The following is a 24,913-nucleotide window of genomic DNA, read 5'->3' as shown; positions in this document are numbered from 1 at the left end:
ACTCATCATTCCAATAAGGCTTGTTCAGCTTGTAAACTTTCCTGGACTTGGGGGTGTATTCTTTATTCAAATTTTTTGCCATTTCAGAATATATAATATCACAAAATGTTTCATACCACACATCTAAATCAAATGTTGTTTATTGCCATCTTTCCAGAGTTTCGATGAGCTCCACCAGAGCTCTACATGCCATTTCAGTACACAGAAAGTAATTTGCCACATTTACTTTCTAACATTTAGGCCTATGCGGGGTATGTATCACAGCAATACCTGGTTGAGGAAGTTTGTGGCCGACAGAAAAGATCACAATTAAAAGAGAATGATCAGGAAGTCCAATTAAGTCAAAACATCCGTATTTTTCAACCATCTGTGTAGAAGATAACACCTTCAATTCCAAACAAGTTTCTAGACCGTCGTGGAGGGTAACTATATAGTCCACCACAGCGTTTCCTTTGCCAGATATGGATGTAAAGTTATCGCATGAGGGGCATATCCTTCCATTAATGATACACATTTTAGAGTCACAAAGGAATTCTAATAGGGTTTCCCCATGATGATTTAACAAAGTCATCCAAAGCAACACGTGATGGAATGTCATCAATATAGTCATCTAACCTCCCAATTCAACTGTTAAGATCCCCACATATGTAAATAGCATCTGCATCTGGTATACTTGACTTAACAAAATGACTATAGAAGGACGGATCTCTACCCCGTGTGGACTGTTCAGGTGGCAAATAGCATGAAAACGCAACAAAACAAAAATCTGTCTCCCTATGTTCAAAGCGCAAACCAATAATTCCTTCTATGGCTTTATCGATAATTTACATTTTATATGCTTTCATCATATCAGACTTTACACATATTCCCACTCCCCCAGAGTCCCTGCGGGCTTTCACATGAGTGTTTCTGTTGTGTCCATACCATACATACCCTTCAATATCAATAGTTTCTTGCCGACGCAAATGCGTTTAATATATTGAGATAATGTCTGGGTTTAAGGATTTTAGTATTATTATCCGTAATTTATTGTTCAATGTAGTCCATCCGTTAACATTCCAATGTGCTATTGAAATCGAATCTCGTAGGGGATGGGAAGCCCCTCAATATGCAGTATGTCCGTCCACCCCATGTCCTTGCCCGCGTTGTCCTTCTGGCTGATCTCGTTTCATGACCCGTCCGCTTCCCATGACAAAATAGTCCTTTCCTCCTGGTATTTCTCTGAGCAGAGTCTTGAAGTTTAGTTCTATAAGGTGATCGGCGTGGGACTTGGCTGATCGAAGAAAGACTGTTATAATCAGGATGGTCTCGCAGCTTTAGTTTTTTCCGTAACAGAGCCACCTTCTCCTCCACAGACCGACACTCCACCTTCACAACCCCGGGAGTTTTACCTCTCTCCCTCATCCTCTCAACTGCAACCACCTCTGTTTCTTAGCCTAGGCCTACCGATATCAACTGGTTCACTTTGGAGATTAGGTCCTCGTTTTCATCAGCTGGCAGCCACTATGATAGACACGTCTGGGTCTAACTTTGTTGTTTTGGCAGCGCCTATTCTCCCAGATTCTAGGAATTCTACACAGGACTCCAGACGTCCAACTTCAAGAGCTATGTGGTCTTATAGCTGCTTGTTATTATATTCCAGTTGAGTCAGCAAAGTTGTATGATTATACTGAATGGCTTTCTCCAAAGTTGCATGTAAGCTTTCAACTTTACTATTCATTCCTTTTTCAATACTCAGCTTAATTTTGTCCATATTTTTTTCCATTTTTGTACATAGACTCCTTATCTCCGTCTTGAGATTAGCCATGCTATTGGCACTTTCTTTCTTTGATAAATTCAGCTCCATGCTTTTCTCACCACTGCATAGATTTCTACCGGAGTCCATATGTTTTTAGCGGTTAAGTGTTTCTGTTATTGCTGTTCAAAGTAACGTTAGATAGCCAGCTAAATGTAATGCTAGGCTAGCCAGATTACTCGCCAAACAATCCCGACAAGTCTGTCTATTGACTGTCTTTCACCCTCACGGGATTCAGACTTCAGCTACCTCCATTTATGATTCCATCGCTATGTTTTAAATTTTGAAAACGTTTAAATTAAAAAAGTTTTAAATAGTTTGGTCCCATAAAGAAGCAGCAGTGTTTTTCACTGTGTGCACCTGTTAATTGAAATGCATTCCAGGTGACTACCTCATGAAGCTGGTTGAGAGAATGCCAAAGCTGTCATCAAGTGTGCAAAGCTGTCATCAAGGAAAAGGGTGGCTCTTTGAAGAATATCATTGTTTAACACTTTATTGGTTACTACGTGATTCCATATGTGTTATTTCATAGTTTTGATGTCTTTGATATTATTCTACAATGTAGAAAATAGTAAAAATAAGGAAAATCTCTTTTGACTGGTATTACATATGTTTATAGGTATGTGCTGTGTATTTGATGAATTGATGCAGGGCTCGTCCATAAAAGTATTGATGAAGTATTGATGAGCCCCGATAAAATAAAGGTTAAAAAAAAAGAAGTAATAGTAAACTTGAGTTCTAACTGAATTAAAAAAAATCTTCAATAGTGGTAGAGACTGACTCAGATGACCTCTGGGAGCCAACTCCAAAGAGACCACATTCAAGTTCTCCATCCCCCACTCATTCAAACGTAGGAACTGGTTCCTCCAGTCTGATCCCTGCTGTCATCTCTGGCTCCACACCCACCGCGCCCTGCCATCTAGAGGTGTGAAGGGGCAAACCCAGAAGTGGAGGAGGGCCAGTGCAACAGCAGCTGCGAGAGAGGGGAGAGGACTGTTGGCACCCTGTGCTAGAGGATGATGTGGAGCCACTTCCACCAACATTTTGACCTAAAAGGCAGCCAGGACCTCAGCTGGACATGACTGGAAAGTACACGCCCTTCCTTCATCTTTTCCAGATGTTTTTCTCCTTGTCAGTTCTTGGTTCGCTGGTGTCTAACACCAACAAGTATGGGGCTAAGAAGCAAGTAGGCAAGAAAGAGGCATGGAAGCCCATTTCCATCCAATACCTATACTGTCACATCTCACTGGTCATTTACATGGGGCTTGTGAAGTTGAAAAACCTGAAGGACTACTGGAGAAGCTGAAGACTACCAACTGCCTTTCCCCACCACTGTCATGTCTTCTAACAGGTTTCTGACTATTTCATGGACACTTCATATCAGTGACTCACAAGCTGACAATGAGAAGAGAGGCACAGCAAGCTTTGATAGGCTCTGCAAAATCAAACCTCTACTCTAGCATTGAGGCCTGCAAGACCCATTTTCAGCCCGCCCAGAACCTGTCCATAGATGAGGATGGTAGTCTTAAAGGCTAGAATTGGCCTCAAACAATATATGCGTAACAAGCCAACAATATGGGGTTACAAACTGTTTGTTATGGCCGATTCTGTGTGTCTACACTTGGAATGTTCTTGTTTACGAGGGGAAATCCATCTCAGCCACCGGTAATGGACTTAGTTATGATTCCATTATGGAAATATTGGATTTTCCACTGCTGGGGATGGGCTGCAAACTGTTTGTGGACAACTTTTACAAAAGCCCTAACCTGTTTACAGACCTGAGGAAGCTGAATGTATGGTCCTGGGGCACCATTCGTCCCAACAGAGTGGGTTTTCCCAAAACAAAAGTAAACGACATGCCTAAGAGGGCTGATAGGGGTACCATGCGATGGATTCGTAAAGATGACGGATGGATACCAGATAGGTGGCCATGTGCTCCAGTATCCACAAATTGTACAGTGGCGATCACGTCAGCAGGAGTGTGAAGGACGCTAATGGGGCATGGCCCAAGAAAAATGTCCTCATTCCACCTGCTGTAAAGGATTACAACAAGAGCATGGGAGGCGTGGACCTGTCAGACACGCTGATAGGCTACCACAATGTTCTTCACAAGACAATGAAATGGTACAAGACATTTTTCCATCACTTCATCAACATTGCTGTGGTGAATGCATTCATTCTCCTGAAGGAAATGGCTAAGAGCTGTGGACAGACCCTCATGACACAGCTAGCCTTCAGAGAGCTGCTCATCCAGGAGCTTGCTGACTACGGCACAAAGTCCACTGCAACACCTTCTGTCCCCTCTACTCCTGCCACCAGTGGTGTTCACCTGCCAAAATACATAACTGCAGACCCAAATGTGCCTCAGAGCCAAAAGAGAACAGCAGGGAGGCGTCGTCGTACTCTGTGCCACAAGAAATCTCCCATCACCTGCACTATTTGCGCTGTTACCCTCTGCTTCACAGCAGAAAGAGACTGCTATGGGACTTGGCATCAGCAGCACAACGTTGTGTAGAGGACTGTGGGTGTTCTAAATACTCTAATTGTAAATAGTGTGAAAATATATATTTATTTAAACTTTGTGTGTGGTTTGTGGTGTGGGCACTTATGATATTAGTGAAGTGTTGGCTGCTAACTTGGCCCTTATCTTAGTTCACCTCTGTGTTGGGAGGCATTGGATCAGCATTCTCGTCTCGTCTCCTGTTAGTACCGTTTATGTAGGGAAGATAATGATCCATCATGTATGAGATTCCCGGGAGTGTGTAAACTTTTTAATTTTTTATTACCATAGCATTTTTGTATGTTCTCTATAGCTTTGTGGTTGAAAATGTATCAATTGATCAATTCGGCCACTTGGGTACATTTGGGCAAACTCGTGAGGGACAATTGGGAGACTTCATACTAAATATTATGTAGCTCTCTCATTCTTGAATGCATCAGTCTGAAATCTTGCACACACACTGTTGCCCTGTTGTGGACAACATCTAAATCCCCAGCTTCCTATCTCAATGTATGGCCTTTCTTTTGCATTTAAAGATGATGCAACAAAAATACAAATAGAAAACGCATGTTTTTTTCCCTTGCTTTATCCTTTACCAGATCAATTGTGTTATATTCTCCTACATTAATTTTACATATGCACAAACTTCAAAGTGCTTCCTTTCAAATAGTATCAAGAATATGCATGTCCTTGCTTAAGGTCCTTGGCTACAGGCAGTTAGATTTGGGTATGTCATTTAACCTCTACGGGCCACGGGGGCAGTATTGAAAATTTTGAAAAAAAATATGTGCCCATTTTTAACTGCCTCCTACACCAACTCAGAAGCTAGGATATGCATATTATTACCAGATTTGGATAGAAAACACTCTGAATTTTCTAAAACAGTTTGAATGGTGTCTGTAAGTATAACAAAACTCATATTGCAGGCAAAAACCTGTGAAAAATAGATTTAAAAAAATGAGAATTTTGTGACTGTACTATTTAGTGTCATTGTTTTATAGATACCACAGTGAGAAAGGATTCATTTCGCAACTCCTAAGGCTTCCACTAGATGTCAACGATCTTTAGAAAGTTGTTTGAAGCATCTGTGATGAATACAGACCGAATTAGAATGCTTACAAGTTGACACGTCATCACTTCATTTTTTGCGCCTGCGCATAAATCTGAGAAGAGTGTCTTTGTCATAATCGTTTATTCTAGACACTTGATAGGTTGTGTGAAAATATTACTGATGTTTACTGATGTTTCACGTTAAAAATGGACCAAAAGATTAATGCTAAACAACGTTTGACATGTTTGAAGAAACGTAAATAGATTATTTACTAGGTTTTCTTTAGCTTTTCGGCGTGACTTTACACTGCCCACCTCATTTTGTGGGAGCCTACTGAACGCTAACTATTTGGACATAAATTATGAACTTTGTCAAAAGAAACCACATTTGTTCTGGACCTGGGATCTCTGGCAGCGCCTTCTGATGGAGATAATCAAAGGTAAGGGGATATTTAGAATGTTATTATCGATATTAGATGATGCTAATGCTAACGGTATAGCTTAGCTTAGCTTATAGCTTATTGTTGTTAGCATAGTACCAAGTTTATTGCAAAATGTGATTTCCCAGTAAAGTTATTTTGAGATCTGGCCATTCGGTAGCAATTACGAGATGATAATATATTATTCTTTGAATGACAATATTATAATTTACCAATGTTTTCGAATAGTAATTCCGTGGTTTGTAATGCTAGATTCACTGGGAGCATTCGAGCCGAAAAAAAATCTGAATTTCACCGCGACTGTAAATGCTGTTTTTGGATATAAATATGAACTTGATGGAACTAAAAATACATGTATTGTATAACATAATGTCCTATGAGTGTCATCTGATGCAGATTGTCAAAGGTAAGTGCATAATTCTAGCTAGTTTTCTGTCTGTTGATGCCCTTCTTTGAATTGGCTAAACATTACACGCAGCTATTGTCAATGTACTCTCCTCACATAACCTAACTTTATGCATTCTCCGTAAAGCCTCTGAAAATCGGACAGAGTGGTTAGATTTAGGAGATATATCTTTCAAATGGAGGAAAATAGTTGATTATTTGATTATTTGAAATGATTACTCTTGCAGTTTTGAATTCCCCGCCATGGTCACATGACAATGAATCCCAATACCGGGATAAGATCCTGCCCCCTGGCCTCAACAGGTTATTAAGGAGGAAATTGAGATGCAGGGTCCTATCCAGAAGAGGTTATCTGACTTAGCAATGCTGGCCATCTTTTCCATACAAGTGAGAATAATTTGTTGTTCACCATTAAGATATACACTAACCAGCCAGAGTTCACGAAAATGGATGGCTCCTACAGACAGTGAGTCTGTAGCCGTGGCTTGCTATATAAAGCAGGCAGACATGCATTGAGGCATTTAGTTACTGGTCGATTGAACGTTAGAATGGGCAAAATGAGTGACCTAAGCAACTTTGGGTGTGGTATGATCGTCAGTGCCTGGCACACCGGATCCATTATCTCAGAAACAGCTGCCCTCCTGGGCTTTTCAAGTGCAACAGTGTCTATCTAGGGTTTACAGGGAATGGAGCAACAAACAAAAAACATCCAGTCAGCGGCAGTCCAGTGGGTGAAAACAGATCGTGAGAGAGGTCGAAGGAGAATGGCAAGAATCGTGCAAGCTAACAGGCGGGACACAGTACAACAGTGACGTGCAGAATGGAATCTCGGAACGCACAACTCGTCGATCCTTGTCACAGACGGGCTATTGCAGCAGACGACCACACCGGGTTCCACTCCTATCAGCTAAAAACAAGAAGAAGGGGCTCCAGTGGGCCGACACTGGACAATTGAGAAGTGGAAAAATATTTTCTGGAACATGACAGCAAGTTCAGTTTACCTGAGTGGCCTGCGCAGTCCCCAGACCTCAACCCAATAGAGTATCTATGGGATGAGATGGAATGGGCTGTTCGGCAGGATAAATGTACTGCTGTCCAATCTACAGCAATTAGCTGAGGCCATCGTATCAGCATGGACCAAAAATCCCTGTGGAACGTTTCCGACACCTTGTAGAATGCTCTGAAGAATTCAGGCTGTTCTGGAGGCAAAGGGGGGTCCGACCTGGTACTAGACGTTCCGAAAAAAAACTGTCCGGGGAGTGTATATCCATATGGAACAGTCACAAATGACAAGAGCAGGTTTAACTTTAGTGGACAGCCAAGGTATTACTTTATTTGTATTTTATTATTAAAGCAGGGAGTCCCATTGAGAACAACTTTTTTTTTTCCAAGGCAGCCCTGCACTTTGACCTTTGACCACCCGGCGCCGACAGAGATGGTTGCCTCGCTTCGCGTTCTTAGGAAACTATGCAGTATTTCGTTTTTTTTATGTATTATTTCTTACATTGTTACCCCAGGAAATCTTAAGTCTTATTACATACAGCCGGGAGAAACTATTGGATATAAGAGCAACGTCAACTTACCAATATTACGACCAGGAATACGACTTTCCCGAAGCGGATCCTCTGTTTGGTCCACCACCCAGGACAATGGATCAGATCCCAGAAGGCGACCCAACACAACGGCACCGCAGAAGGGGCAGACGGAGCGGTCTTCTGCTCAGGCTCCGTAGACGGACACATCGCCCACCGCTCCCGAGTATACTACTCGCCAATGTCCAGTCTCCTGACAACAAGGTAGACGAAATCGGAGCAAGGGTTGCCTTCCAGAGAGACAGAGATGGCTCGCTCGGGATACGTTTTCAGAGTCGGTACAGCCACCTGGTTTCTTAACGCTTCGCGCTGACAGAAACAAACATCTCTCTGGTAAGAAGAAGGAGGGGGTGTATGCCTTATGATTAACGAGTCGTGGTGTGATCATAACAACATATAGGAACTCAAGTATATGTATATACTGTACTCTATACCATCTACTGCATCTTGCCTATGCCGTTCGGCCATCGCTCATTCATATATTTATATGTACATATTCGTATTCATTCCTTTACACGTGTGTGTATAAGGTAGTTGTTGTGAAATTGGTAGATTACTTGTTAGATATTACTGCATGGTCGGAACTAGAAGCACAAGCATTTCGCTACGCTCGCATTAACATCTGCTAACCATGTGTATGTGACAAATAAAATTTGATTTGATTTGATTTAGTTGTATAGTATTCAAAGGAGGAGAGTAACATTGGTTGTCTGTGTGGAGGCAGGGTGGTAGGACCGCAACACCTAGTTGAGTTGAGATAGCTCAATGACCGTTAGAGTTGAAAGACATGCTATCTGTTGAGGCACTTTGTAAAGGGGAGACACGGGCTTGTGCTGTGTAGAGGGAGAAGTGGGCCTGATATTGCCTTCCCTCATTCCATCTCCCCCATTTCTGTCTCTGTATCTCGATCCCCCCACCATCTCGTTTCTCCCTCTCCCTAGCCCTCTCCCCAGCCCCAGTTGTGTGAAGGGTTATCCTCCTCACTCTCTTTTCTCTCTTCACGCCCTCCCTCCCCCTGCCAGCCAGTGTGTGTGTGCTGTAGCAGGTGTGTGTTGAGGAGAGCCAGGGCTCAATTATGTCCAGCGCCCCGTGGTCGGCTCACTTGGTCAGGGGTGTCACAGCAGGGAGGGTGCAGAGTGATCCCTAGCCTGTTATCTTGATATGGGGGGTGGTGAGGGCAGGGGTGTATGCATATGCACACACACACTTGTACAACTAACCTTGTGGGGACACACAATTCAGTCCCATTCAAAATCCTATATTCCCTAACCCCTAACACTAAACCTAACCCGTACTCTTACCCTAACCTTAACCTGAAAACCTAACCTTAACCCTAACTCCTAACACTAACCCTAAAACTAACCCTAGCTCCTAACCCTTAACGTAATTCTAACCCTAACACAAATTCAAACGTTAACCCTAAAAAAAACTAGAAATAGCATTTGACCTCAGACTAATAAAATGTCCCCAGTTAGTCAAATTTTTGTTTTTGTTTGTTTACTATTCTTGTGGAGAATAGTTAAACACGTCCACACACACACAAACAATACTGCCACAAACATGAACAAACAGACAATTACTACACACACACTAGAGGTCGACCGATTAATCGGAATGGACGATTAATTAGGGACGATTTCAAGTTTTCATAACAATCGGTAATCGGTATTTTTGGCCACCGATTTGCCGTTTTAAAAAATATATAATTTAATGTTTTTTTAATTACATTTTTTACATTTTATTTCACTAGGCAAGTCAGTTAAAGAACACATTCTTATTTTCAGTGACGGCCTAGGAACGGTGGGTTAACTGCCTTGTTCAGGGGCAGAATGACAGATTTTTACCTAGTCAGCTTGGGGATGCAACCTAACGTTAACTAGCCCAACGCTTTCTTAAAATCAATACACAGAGGTATATATTTTTAAACCTGCATATTTAGCTAAAAGAAATCCAGGTTAGCAGGCAATATTAACCAGGTGAAATTGTGTCAGTTCTCTTGCGTTCGTTGCACGCAGAATCAGGGTATACAGAATCTGGCTCGTTGCGAACTAATTTGCCAGAATTTTACGGAACTATGAAATAACATTGTAGGTTGTGCGATGTAACAGGAATATTTAGACTTATGGATGCCACCCGTTAGATAAAATACGGAACGGTTCCGTATGTCACTGAAAGAATAATGTTTTCGAGATGATAGTTTCTGGATTTGACCATATTAATGACCTAAGGTTTATTATATTATAGTTAAGTCTATGATTTGATATTTGATAGAGCAGTCTGACTGAGCGGTGGTAGGCAGCAGCAGGCTCGTAATAGTCAAAGATACATGGTTTAGAGAGAAATAGTCGACGCGTCATAATTCCTGTAATAACTTGAAAGGGGTTCCTTCGTTATTTTACCGTTCATGTGTTCCATAGAGAATGTCTTGATCTACTTCAAATAAAGTCTGTGTTTTGTGCTTAAACCGCCTCGGCGTTTTGATACCCGTGTAAATCTCACTAGGTAACGTTTGTCAACAAATTTTCATAAACCCACTCTACAAAAAAAAAATTATTCGCTTATATTGATGGATATCTACACAGTTATAAAATTGGCAAGGTGGTGTAAGCCTAAACCAAACACAGACCTTATTTTAAGTTAATCTAAAAATATCCTATGGAATAAATGAAGGAACCGCTTTTCAGATTTTGCTAGAAGGTGTCATGGGAATTATGACTCGCACTTTGGCAGTCAATTCTTACCATGCCCATTATTAAAATAGGATTTCCTGCATATAGAAATTACAATTTTTGTTTTCAGCATTCATCACAGGTAACTTAAACTATATTTTTATTATTCAAACAGTTGAGAGTATTTGTCTCCTAAGCAGACTCTTCAGTATCGTTGTCACTTCAGAGCTGTGTGTGTGTGTGTGTGTGTGTGTGTGTGTGTGTGTGTGTGTGTGTGTGTATATATACACATAAAAAAAATCATAACAATAATCGGCCGATTAATCGGTATCGGGTTTTTGGTCCTCCAATAATCGGTATCGGTATTGAAAATTCATAATCGGTCGACCTCTAACACACACACACACACATTAACACAAATACACGAGCGTGCACGCAAGACACACGAGCGTGCACGCAAGAACTCAAAACTCAGACACACATTAGTTAACACAGAATTAACAGACACACAAAATTCTATATTCCCCAATAACTCCAGGATGTTCCATTATCTTTATGAGAGGAAGAAGGAAACTTGGCTTAAGATCAGGCAACAGGCAACATTTTTAAGCTTGGTTCCTCTCTAGGTTTCTTCCTAGGTTCTGGCCTTTCTAGGGAGTTTTTCCTAGCCAACGTGCTTCTACACCTGCATTGCTTGCTGTTTGGGGTTTTAGGCTGGGATTCTGTACAGCACTTTGTGACATCAGCTGATGTAAGAAGGGCTTTATAAATACATTTGATTGATTGAACAAGGCATGAATTATACTGCCGATCGGAAGAGCGTTCGTTAGAGCACCCTATTAGATTAAAGCCTTGGGCTTGGTTAGAGTGGAGGCAGGGGCTGAAGTCTTAGGTAGCAGGGAGGCCCAGTGTCAGTGAGTAGGAACGAAAATCAAGCCCCTTTCCTCAGTGTCTAAAGCTGGAGTTGGACATGACTGGCTGAGGGGATTTTTACAGCTCCACATGTCTGTGGTGTGGTGTATGCATCAATGAGTCTGCTTCAGTGTGTGCGTGTTTGTCTCGGTGGTGAGTCTGGTGTTCTAAATAGGGGACGGGACAGTTTTTTTTAAATAGTGAAGATGGTAGACCAGCACACAACCCTAAACTGTAACCACGCACACACAGCGAGCCATACACACAAACGAACACTCTGAGCTCCCCCCCACACACACACACAGTCAGTGGCTGAGGAGGCAGATTATTTGGACGGGTGGTTGGTGCCAGAAGCGGAAACAAACACGTGTAATTTTAGAAAGCTATCATCTCCTCAGCCTGGCTGCATTCTGGCTGGAGCGGCCAACACTGCAGTCTGCATCCCAGAGGCTGCAGCTCCCTACTACTAGACCTCAGAGGGTGACATGGCAGTGAGTAAGAGTGTGTGTGTGTGTGTGTGTGTGTGTGTGTGTGTGTGTGGTTATTCAGCAGAAAGTTTGGGGTACAGTTCAGAGTTATACAAGCCGACTCAGGGGTCATATGCAAACTCAATTGACAGCGATAGAGTCAGCCAAGCTGTGTGTGTGCATGCATGTGTATGTGTGCACTGTAAGTTTGTGAACATACTAGAGTCTGTCCGTCTCTATGCGTTCTGTGTACACTGAGTGTACAACACATTAAGAACACGTGCTCTTTCCATGACATAGAATGACCAGGTGAATCCATGTGAAAGCTATGATCCCTTATTGATGTCACTTTTTAAATCCGCTTCAATCAGTGTAGATGAAGGGGAGGAGAAAGGTTAAAGAAGGATTTTTAAGCATTGAGACAACTGAGACATGGATTGTGTATGTGTGCCCTTTAAAAGATTTAAGTGCCTCGAAAATGGTATCCTCTGACACCGCCTGGTGAATAGGTCCTGGATGGCAGGAACCTTGGCCCCAGTGATGTACTGGGCTGTACGTAATACCCTCTGTAACACCTTACGGTCGGATGTCGAGCAGTTACCATACCAGGTGGTGATGCAACCGGTCAGGATGCTCTGGATGGTGTAGCTGTATAACTTTTTGAGGATCCCATGCCAAATCTTTTTAGTCTCCTGAGGGGGAAATGGTGTTGTCATGCCCTCCTCACTAATGTCTTGGTGTGTTTGGACCATGATAGTTTGTTGGTGATGTGGACACCAAGGAACTTGAAACTCCCGACCCGCTCCACTATAGCCCCGTCAATGTGAATGCGGGCATATTCGGCCCTCCTTTTCCTGTAGTACACAATCAGCTCCTTTGTTTTGCTCACATTTAGGAAGAGGTTGTTGTCCTGGCAACACACTGCCAGGTCTCCGACCTCCTCCCTATAGGCTGTCTAATCGTTGTCGGTGATCAGGCCTACCATTGTCGTGTCGTCAGAAAACTTAATGGTGGTGTTGGCGTTGTGCTTGGCCACGCAGTCGTGGGTGAACAGGGAGTACAGGAGGAGACTAAGCACGCACAGCTGAGGGGCCCCCCATGTTGAGGATCAGCATGACACTTTAAAGACACTTTGTTGGTGTTTCCTTTATTTTGGCAATTACCTGTACATGTGCGCGCTCACACAAATGAATCTGACATCTAACCTCCCCATACAACTCCATTGTACACACAACTGCTCAGCTCATTTGAACACCGTATGTAAAACCAAGCTATGGGAACAGTGAATTCAGACCAAAGAAAACACGTCCTAATGTCCACAAGGAACAGAGATTGACAATGTGCGACAGGATGGATCAAGACACTGTATGAGCAGACGAACATATACACACGATCACATGTTAATATGTTAGGGTCATTGTGAATGTGCGAGACAGATAGTTTGTACTGTAGAGTGAGTGTACTGAATGTATTATATTCTTATGTATGCATTTGTGTACTCTACCTTGCTCATCCAGGACTTCCGCTTGCACATGGCTTTCCTCCTCTTGACCGCCTCCCACAGCCGTCTCTGCCCTGTAGCGACACCCACGACAGAGAGAGAGGGAGAGCGAGAAGCATAATGTCACTGACTATGTAGACCAAGAATCCGAAACTACTTCTTCCAAACTACAGTGATATCACTATGGCATGTGATAGTCATATTCAATTCATCATCATTCATTAATGTATGGGAAGCAGAGTGTTGTAAACCAAACATTGAGTCACTTACATAACAATCAGTGTTATGCTAATGCTACACTCTCTGGACCTGTTCATATGCGAATATCCTATTCTATGCTGAACAAAAATATAAACGCAACAGGTCAAGTGTTGGTCCCATGTTTCATGAGCTGAAATAAAAGATCCCAGAAATGTTCCATATGAACAAAAATAACATTTCTCTCATATTGTGTGTACAAATTTGTTTACATCCATGTTAGTGAGCATTTCTCCTTTGCCAAGATAATCTATCCACCTGACAGGTGTGGCATATCAAGAAGCTGATTAAACAGCATGATCATTACCCAGGTGCACCTTGTGCTAGGGACAATAAAAGGCAACTCTAAAATGTGCAGTTTTGTCACAACACAATGCCACAGATGTCTCTAGTTTTGAGGGAGCGTGCAATTGGCATGCTGACTGCAAGAATGCCCACCAGAGCTGTTGCCAGAGAATGTAAAGTTAATTTCTCTACCATAAGCCGCCTCCAAAATCATTTTAGAGAATTTGGCAGTAAGTCCAACCAGCCTCACAACCGTAGACCATGTTTTACCACACCAGCCCAGGACCTCCACATCCAGCTTCTTCACCTGCGGGATAATCTGAGACCAGTCACCCGGACAGCTGATGAAACTGAGGAGTATTTCTGTCTGTAATAAAACCCTTTTGTGGGGGAAAACGGATTGGCTGGACCTGGCTCCCAAGTGGGTGGACCTATGACTGTGCCCCTGCCCATTCATGTGAAATCAATAAAGTAGGGCCTAATGAATCAATTTTAATTGACTGATTTCCTTATATGAACTGTATCTTAGTAAAATAATTTGAATTGTTGCATGTTGCGTTTATACTTTAGGGTCGGCAAACCCTCTTCCTGAAAATGTCACGCTCTGACCTAGGAGAGCTCTGTTTTTTCTGTTTAGCTTGGCCAGGGTGTGATAGGTGGGTGGGCATTCTATGTTTTGTGTTCTATGTTTTGGCCGGGTATGGACACCTGCCAATCAGAGGCAGGTGTCTATCGTTGTCTCTGATTGGAAGCCATACTTAGGCAGCCTGTTTTTCCCTTGGTTTTTGTGGGTAGTTATTTTCCGTTTTAGTTGTAAGTACCTGACGGAACTGTCTGCTGTCATTTTTTGTTTAATTTGTAAAGTGTTCATTCTTCTTCATTAAACTCAAGATGAACATATTCCACGCTGCACCTTGGTCTACTCATTTCGACGCCTGTGACAGAACTACCCACCACAAGAAGACCAAGCAGTGTGCACTCTCCAGGAGGAGGAGCGGGACCAATCAGTATGGCTCAGAGGAGTGGACCTGGGAGGAGATCCTAGATGGGGCAGGACCCTGGACAAGGCCTGGGGAGTATCGCCGTCCGCAATGGGAGATAGAGGCAGCGAAGGCGGAACGACGAGGCTGAGAGGCAGCGGCAAAAAATGTTGGGGGGGGGCACACGGGTAGATTGGCAAAAGGCGGGTTTAAGACCTGAGCCAACTCCCCGTGCTTACCGTGGGGAGCGAGTGCCCGAGCAAGCACCGTGCTATGCGGTGATATGCACTGTGTCGCCAGTGCGTACTCACAGCCCGGTGCGCTCGGTGCAAGCTCCTCACCGTTGCCATGCTAGAGTTGGCCGGCAGCCAGGAAGAAGTGCGCCGGCTCAGCGTATCTGGCCTCCAGTGTGTCTCTACGGCCCAGGTTATCCTGCGCCTGCTCTACGCACGGTACCCCTCATTCACCAGCACAGCCCAGTTCGTCCTGTACCAGCGCACCGCCCTTGCCGGGCTATAGTCAACATCGAACCAGGACGGGTTGTGCCAGCCCTAAGCGCCAGACCTCCAGTGCACCTCCAAGGCCCAGTGTACCCTGTGCCTGTTCCGCGCACTCTCCCTCCAGTGCGCCACCATAGCCCAGTACGTCCTGTGCCTGCTTCTCACACTCTTCCTCCAGTACGCCTCCATAGCCCAGTACGGCCGGTGCCTGCTTTGAGCACGCGGTCCTCAGTGCGTCTCCCCAATCTGGTGAGACCGGTTACAGCTCCCCGTAGGAAGCCTCCAGTGATAATCAATGGTCCGAAGCCTCCAGTGATAATCCATGGCACAAAGCCAGTAGTGATGATCCATGACCAGGAGCCTGTAGTGATGATCCATGGCACGAAGGCTCCAGTGATGATCCATGGCCCGGAGCCTGTAGGGATAATCCATGGCCCGAAGCCTCCAGTGATGATCCATGGCCCGGAGCCTGTAGGGATAATCCATGGCCCGGAGCCTGTAGGGATAATCCATGGCCCGGAGCCTGTAAGGATAATCCATGGCCCGGAGCCTGTAGGGATAATCCATGGCCCGGAGCCTGTAGGGATAATCCATGGGCCGGAGTCTTCAACGACCGTCCGCAGCCCCGAGTCTTCAACGACCGTCCGCAGCCCCGAGTCTTCAACGACGGTCCGCAGCCCCGAGTCTTCAGCGACGGTCCGCAGCCCCGAGTCTTCAGCGACGGTCCGCAGCCCCGAGTCTTCAGCGACGGTCCGCAGCCCCGAGTCTTCAGCGACGGTCCGCAGCCCCGAGTCTTCAGCGACGATCGGCAGCCCAGAGTCTTCAGAGTCTTACTTAGGCAGCCTGTTTTTCCTTTGGTTTTTGTGGGTAGTTATTTTCCATTTTAGTTGTAAGTACCTGACGGAACTATCTGCTGTCATTTTTTGTTTAATTTGTAAAGTGTTCATTCTTCTTCATTAAACTCAAGATGAACATATTCCACGCTGCACCTTGGTCTACTCATTTCGACGCCTGTGACAGAAAAGCTACTGGCAATGCAAGCTTTTGCTCCAACCCTGTTGTGCTGTAACTCCTTCAATTCAGCTAATCAAGGTCCTGGGGAGCAGCTAATTAGTAGATTCAGGCAAGATTAGGGTTGTCCCAAAAGCTTCCAGAAGGGGTAGCCCTCTCGGAGGAGAGTTGGGCACCACTGCTGTACTTGATACGTAAGAAAAGCATCCCCTGGGACTGCACTGTTCTGTACTGTTCAGTCCCTCCAGGATTCCACAGCGTTTTTGTGATAGTACTGGGCAAAAATGCTCGATTTAGATGCAGCACTTCTGACATTTTGCATTGCAATTTGAGATGATTAACTTCAAGTTATTACGAAAATGCGCTGACGGGGGAAAAGTTTTGTTGACGTGTGGCTTGATTGAACCATTTTATGCAGTGAAAGTGCTGTGATTGGTTACAATTTGTGTAGTGCAGTGATCAAAGTTTTATTTGGTAATATTATCAAATACATTTGATTGATTGGATATGTATTCTAAGTGGTATCCTAGTATGGATATTGGAATGTAGCCAACATACACTCTATACTAAACACCCTTGTCTCCAATGCTTCCCACAGTGAAGTTGGCTGGATGTCCTTTGAGTGGTGGACCAATCTTGATAAACATGGAAAACGGTTGAGTGTGAAAAATCCAGCAGCTTTGCAGTTCTTGACACAAACCAGTGCACCTGGCACCTATTACCATACCCCGTTCAAAAGCACTTAAATCTTTTGTCTTACCCATTCACCCTGAATGGAACACATAGTTTAGTATAGAGTGCATGTTGGCTACATTCCAATGGGGCGGCAGGTAGCCTAGTGGTTAGAGGTTTAGGCTAGTAACTGGAAGGTTGCAAGATTGATTCCCCGAGCTGACAAGGTAAAAACCTGTTGTTCTGCCCTTGAACAAGGCAGTTAACTCACTGTTCCTAGGCCGTCATTGAAAATAAGAATTTGTTCTTAACTGACTTGTCTAGTTAAATAAAGGTAAAAAAAATTGTCAATTGTCTCAAGGCTTAAAAATCCTTCTTTAACCTGACATTAATTTAACAAGTGACATCAATAAGTTACCGTTGTATCAACATGTTTTGACCATGACATTATTGGTATGTCCACACTGAACAGTTTACTTAAGGTTTAGTGAATGATTTGTCCCAAATACAATGCTTTCAGTTTTTGAAATATTTAGCTCTAACTTATTCCTTGCCACCCATTCTAAAACGCTCTTTGTTAAGTGTTGCAGTGAATTAAATCGCTGTAGTAGCTGATATTTTGTATACTCAGTGTATATGAAAGATTTTAAACTTTTTTTTTTTAAAGAATCAACTCATAGGTTGCAACTCTGAGCTCATCGACAGACAATGTAAGTGAAAGGAATGAAAACCAGAAAAAAAGAGAGAAAAAGGAGGACAATGGAAATCCGAGTGAGTAGAGAGGAATTGAGAGGGGGCTTAGAGAGTGACGAATGGAAAGGAAGACTACTTTTTTCGCTCTCCCACTAATGTGCTTAAGGACGCACGCCCGTGTTAGAACGGCTTAGGGGAAATTACATTTGAAGGGTTTAATTACCGGTTAAATGTGAATTATGAAAAGATATTAAGGGCATTCGTGTTGGAAAGAAAATATCTGCTCTATTGATATTCTGTTCCACTTCCAAGTTTGTGTAACTCCACGACAAAAGAGTGGAATCTCGCCTAACAGAATACAGTTAGTATAACTAGTGAGCTAAGTGGATGTGCTGTAAATAGGGGGGTAAACTACACATTGCTTTTAAAGCGGGAATAAGAAAGGATATGGTGGAAGCCAACATAAGGGAAATGCATCATGTTTATCATTGTTCCACAGAAAGAGAAGGTGCGAGGGAGAGAAAAGGAGGTGATTCTCCAGGCTTGTGAATAGCCAGATGACAATGCAAAAACACTTAAATACGTTTTTAAATTTCTATCAGCATGTCATCTGTGCAATTAGAGGCGAACAAACTCTAGATCACCTGTACTCTACACACAGAGAAATACAAAGCTCTCCCTTGCCCTCCATTTGTCAAATCTGACAATAACTCTATCCTCCTGACTCCTACTTATAAGCAAACTCAAACAGGAAGTACCAGTGACGCGCTCAATATGGAAGTGGCCCGATGAAGCAGATGCTAAGCTGCAGGACTGTTTCACTACCACAGACTGGAATACAGTGCCTTTGGAAAATATTCAGACCCCTTGACTTTTTCCACATTTTGTTACCTTACAGCATTATTATAAAATAGATTTAAAAAAAAAAAAATCCTCAGCAATCTACACACAATAAAATACATGTATAAAAACATTTATTTACTTAAGTATTCAGACCTTTTACTATGAGATTCGAAATTGAGCTCAGGTGCATCCTGTTTCCAATGTTCATCCTTGAGATGTTTCTACAACTTGATTGGAGTCCACCTGTGGTAAATTCAATTGATTGGACATGATTTTGAAAGGCACACATCTGTCTCTATAAGGTCCCACAGTTGACAGTGCATGTCAGTGCAAAAACCAAGCCATGAGGTGGAAGGAATTGTCCATAGAGCTCTGAGACAGGATTGTGTCGAGGCACAGACCTGGGGAGGGGTACCCAAAAAATTCTGCAACATTGAAGGTCCCCAGGAACACAGTGGTCTCCATTCTTAAATGGAAGAAGTTTGGAACCACCAAGACTATTCCTAGAGCTGTCCGCCCAGCCAAACTGAGCAATTGGGGGAGAAGGGCCTTGGTCAGGGAGGTGACCAAGAACCTGATGGTCACTCTGAAAGAGCTCGAGAGTTCCTCTGTGGAGATGGGAGAACCTTCCAGAAGGACAACCATCTCTGTTGCACTCCACTAATCAGGCCTTTATGGCAGTGGAAAGACGGAAGCCACTCCTCAGTAAAAGGCACATGACAGCCTGCTTGGAGTTTGCCAAAAGGCACCTAAAGACTCTCAGACCATGAGAAATAAGATTCTCTGGTCTGATGAAACCAAGATTGAACTCTTTAGCCTGAATGCCAAGCGTCACGTCTGGCACCATCCCTACGGGAATGCACGGTGGTGGCAGCATCATGCTGTGGGAATGTTTTTCAGTGGCAGGGACTGGGAAACTAGTCAGGATTGAGGCAAAGATGAACGGAGCAAAGTACAGAGAGATCCTTGATGAAAACCTGCTCCAGAGCGCTCAGGACCTCAGACTGGGGCGAAGGTTCACCTTCCAACAGGAGAACGACACTAAGCACACAGCCAAGACAAAGCAGGATTGACTTCGGGACAAGTCTCTGAATGTCCTTGAGTGGCCCAGCCAGAGCCCGGACTTGAACCCGATCGAACATCTCTGGAGAGACCTGAAAATAGCTGTGCAGCAACACTCCCCATCCAACCTGACAGAGCTTGAGAGGATTTGCAGAGAATGGGAGAAACTCGTCTTCCCTGTGGCTCAGTTGGTAGAGCATGGTGTTTGCAACGCCAGCATGGTGTGTGCAACGCCAGGGTTGTGTGCAACGCCAGGGTCGATTCCCACGGGGGGCCAGTACAAAAAAAATAAAAAATATGAAATGTATGCATTCCCTACTGTAAGTCGCTCTGGATAAGAGCATCTGCTAAATGACTAAAATGTAAAATGTGTAGCGTCATACCCAAGAAAACTCAATGCTGTAATCGCTGTTTATTTGGTAAATATTTTCTTAACTCTTCTTGAACTGCAATGTTGGTTAATTAAAGGCTTGTAAGTTAAGCATTTCACGTTAAGGTCTACACTTGTTGTATTCGGCGCATGTGACAAAGTTTGATTTGATTTGAAAGGTGGCATCCCATGACGGTGCCACATTGAAAGTCACTGAGCTCTTCGGTCAGGCCATTCTTCTGACAATGTTTGTCTATGGAGATTGCATGGCTGCGTGCTCGATTTTATACACCTGTCAGCACCTGCCCACATACTTTTGTATACATAGTGTATCTATCTCAATTACCTTGTACCCCTGCACATCGATTCGGTACTGGTACCCTGTGTATATAGCCAAGTTATTGTTACTTGTTGTGTATTTATTCCTTGTGTTATTATTTTTATATTTTTTCTTTCTGCATTGTTGGGAAAGGCCCATAAGTAAGCAATTCAATGTTAGTCTATACCTGTTGTTTACGAAGCATGTGACAAATACAAAATATTATATGACAAAGCAGAGAGAGAGTGGCCTACTGAAAACAAAGCCTTCTCTTTGGCAGCAGGGCTCCTTGAGATATCACAATATGGTTTATAGATTTGTTGTTTGCCTCCCAAATGTTATTGTAATAATGCATGGCCCTTCTGTTGACTGACTGCTGCTTTGGATGAAGGCATCAGATAAATAAGCATAAAATTCAAATGTTAACTAGAGGGAGAAGTTATTTTTTTTATTTGTTTATTCGACAGGGACCACCATGTACAACAAACATTGCACCAGTTTTAGCTACATAGCCAAATATAATCTGCAGTCCCTTATACTAGCTGAAGTATCCTTAGATTTAAACGTACAAAAAAGCTTTAGTTTTAAGATTGACTCATTATGGTACTCTGTTAGTCATTGTTTAATGCTGAACAAAAATATAAAAAGTAACATGCAACAATTTAAAAGATTTTGCTGAATTACAGTTCTTATAAGGAAATAAGTCAATTGAAATAAATTCATTAGGCCCAAATCCATGGGTGGGCCTGGGAGGGCATTACCAGACCCAGCGAATCAGAATGAGTTTTCCCCACAAAAGGGCTTTATTACAGACAGAAATACTCCTCAGCACCCCGTCCACCCCCGTCTGACGATCACGCAGGTGCAGAAGCCGGATGTGGAGGTCCTGGACTGGTGTGGTTACACGTGGTGTGCAGTTGTGAGGCCGGTTGGACGTACTGCCAAATTCTCTAAAACGACGTTGGAGGCGGCTTATGGTAGAGAAATTAACATAAAATTTTCTGGAAACAGCTCTGGTGGACATTCCTGCAGTCAGCATAACAATTGCACGTTCCCTCAAAACTTGAGACATCTGTGGCATTGTGTTGTGTGACAAAACTGCACATTTTAGAGTGGCATTTTATTGTCCCCAGCACAAGGTGCAGTTGTGTAATGATCATGCAGTTTAATTAGCTTATTGATATGCTACACCGGTCAGGTGGATGGATTATCTTGCCAAAGGATAAAATGCTCACTAACAGGGAAGTAACAAATTCGTGCACAAAATGTGAGAGAAATAATATTTTGTGTGTATGGGAACTTTTATTTCAGCAAATAGGACCAGCACTTTACATGTTTATATTTTTGTTCAGTGTAGTTTCCCTTGCCTGGCATTTCCCTACTTCTTCCTGAGGCTGCCATTCATTCCCTTGGTTGGTTGTGTGCCTGGCCCGCACTGGAGGCAAAAGGCCCTCACACACTGGTATAACCCAGAAATTAACACCGGCATATGGCCTTTTGTTTTACTGGTTGTGGCTGTTTGGAAGGCTATGGTCGAGCCCCCTCCCTTTACACACACACACACACGCACACACACACAGGCTCACACACAGAGGCTCACACACAGAGGCTCACACACAGAGGCTCACACACAGAGGCTCACACACACACACAGGCTCACACACACACACACACAGGCTCACACACACAGGCTCACACACACACACAGGCTCACACACACACACACAGGCTCACACACACACAGGCTCACACACACACACACAGGCTCACACACACACACACACAGGCTCACACACACACACACACACAGGCTCACACACACACACACAGGCTCACACACACACACACAGGCTCACACACACACACACAGGCTCACACACACACAGGCTCACACACACACAGGCTCACACACACACAGGCTCACACACACACACGCTCACACACACACAGGCTCACACACACACAGGCTCACACACAGAGGCTCACACACAGAGGCTCACACACACACACACACACACACACACACACACACAGGCTCACACACACACAGGCTCACACACACACAGGCTCACACACACACAGGCTCACACACACACAGGCTCACACACACACACAGGCTCACACACAGGCTCACACACAGGCTCACACACACACACACAGGCTCACACACACACAGGCTCACACACACACACAGGCTCACACACACACACAGGCTCACACACACACACACACACACACACAGGCTCACACACACACACACACACACACACACAGGCTCACACACACACACACACACAGGCTCACACACACAGGCTCACACACACACAGGCTCACACACACAGGCTCACACACACAGGCTCACACACACACACACACACACACACACACAGGCTCACACACACACAGGCTCACACACACACACAGGCTCACACACACACACAGGCTCACACACACACAGGCTCACACACACACAGGCTCACACACACACAGGCTCACACACACACAGGCTCACACACACACAGGCTCACACACAGGCTCACACACAGGCTCACACACAGGCTCACACACACACACACAGGCTCACACACACAGGCTCACACACACACAGGCTCACACACACAGGCTCACACACACAGGCTCACACACACAGGCTCACACACACACACACAGGCTCACACACACAGGCTCACACAAACACAGGCTCACACACACAGGCTCACACACACACAGGCTCACACACACACAGGCTCACACACACACAGGCTCACACACACAGGCTCACACACACAGGCTCACACACACACGCACACACACACACACACACACAGAGGCTCACACACACACACACACACAGAGGCTCACACACACACACACACACACACACACAGGCTCTCTCACACATGAGTGTTTGAACCACCACCTTGTAGGCTAGTGGCCAATCCTCAAAAAGGGCTTTAGTTTTTAAGTTATACCTCGGGAAGGGGTAACAAAGCACAACCTTGTTTTTCCATATTGCTAAAGTCTCCCATATATGTAATGGATGGTTTTATAAAAATATTTTACTACAAAACTGGTTAAATTGATAGATCTTGTGACACACCGCCTTAACTCAAAATGTACAGCTCAAAATGCAAGCTCTGATATTGTAAAATGTTGAATACAAGTAATCAGTTGTCTGCCCTTCATACACAAACAGCATTAGGATTCTTAAAGGATTTTGTGAATACAGACCTGTAAACACACAGATACAATAGGTGTAAATATCAACTATTAATATTTATGATGAATCTAAACTTAACTTTTTGGTAGCTGTTCAATAGACAACACATTTTCTCCAACGAAAGGAAAGTGAGCCCAATCCTGGACTCCGACACCCTCTCCCTAGCTCTACAACTTTCCCCCACTGTGGTATAACTTGCTCCTCCAGGATTGGGCTTTAAGTCTCAAGCTCACTTCATTTTGAAGTGAGCTTTGATTCATTGCCAGTCCAATACGTCTGCCAGAATCCAAAATGACCTTCTGCTGGCTCAATGCATTTGTGAAGAACATTTGCATGTTCTGGTGCACTCTTATTTTTGAGTTGAGGTTGACCATTGCTTCTTCTAGAGAAGTCTGCCTTGGCGTTACCGTATATGTTGACTTGGTGAGAGTCATGGCGTATGGGGAGGATGCATCCACATATGACAAGCGCATAAAGGCATTTGTTCGCTACAATAAACCAACACGACCTGACAAGAAATGCCATCAACTTATTGGGCCTTCACATGTCATAGGGATTGCATCTCTCCAATGTCAATGCCATCCTGCATCTCCCAGAACTGTCCTCGGGATGCCCACTCCACCTCAGTCCTCCCCTCAGGCAGTTACAAAAAAGACAGACACACCATGGAACTGGACTGACATTCAACAGCCAAAACACCGTCTGGAAATTGCTGGTGTGCATTGTCCTCATAACGTTGTAAAACTCCAATTAAACGCAGAGTCTTAAATAGCCACCTGTCCCTTTTAATAGCCAGGCAATGGCACACAGCTTAGCAAAGAAACAGTTGGTTCAAATAAACGGCGGGTCGAAACTAAATTGTTTGAGGTTACCATGAATTACAGTGAAGTGTTTACAAGGTTTAAATGTTTGATTTGTTACATTAAATCATTCAGAAATGATACAAAACAATTATGGCAATCTGTTTTTCTATTGCCAGCAAGAAACTGCTAGCCATTGCCTGCTAACAGCTGAGAACTGCTAGCTAACTGGCAAGCAAAAAAACATTCAACAACTTCAGGAGTACACACCCTTATGAATCACCATCTACTGGCGAAAGTAGGAACTGACAAAAATGGACAGTCAAAGAGGATAATAATTATTTTGTGAAGGAAAAGTTGTTTTCTGTGAATAAAATAGAAGCATGCTAAGACAAAAGAAACGTGACACTGTGTGTAAATGATAACACATTAGTGCAGGAAATGAAGGAACTTATTAAAATGTTGGAAGTGAATGCTGGAATTAAACAATTAACTATGCATTTGAGCAAAAGCTGTGTGCATTAAGAAAACAGATGCCTGGCTCAAATAGAAGCCTATTTCTAATGAGC

The 24,913-nt window shown here is 43.8% G+C and overlaps 1 protein-coding gene across 8 annotated transcripts in view; it reads right to left on the bottom strand.

The window, feature by feature from the left end:
• Window positions 1–24,913, bottom strand: part of LOC115156591 (activated CDC42 kinase 1) — a 123,953-nt gene that overhangs the window by 28,141 nt on the left and 70,899 nt on the right. For all 8 annotated transcript variants that reach the window (XM_029704085.1, XM_029704086.1, XM_029704089.1 and 5 more), the window contains exon 3: window positions 13,335–13,405. In XM_029704085.1, coding sequence (XP_029559945.1) covers window positions 13,335–13,405 — 71 coding nt within the window. The remainder of the gene's footprint in view (window positions 1–13,334; window positions 13,406–24,913) is intronic.

This window comes from Salmo trutta, chromosome 21 (assembly GCF_901001165.1).
Source record: "Salmo trutta chromosome 21, fSalTru1.1, whole genome shotgun sequence".
Lineage (NCBI taxonomy): Eukaryota > Metazoa > Chordata > Actinopteri > Salmoniformes > Salmonidae > Salmo > Salmo trutta.
Note: the sequence above shows the minus strand (reverse complement) of the source record. Positions and strands in the feature narration are given on the sequence as shown.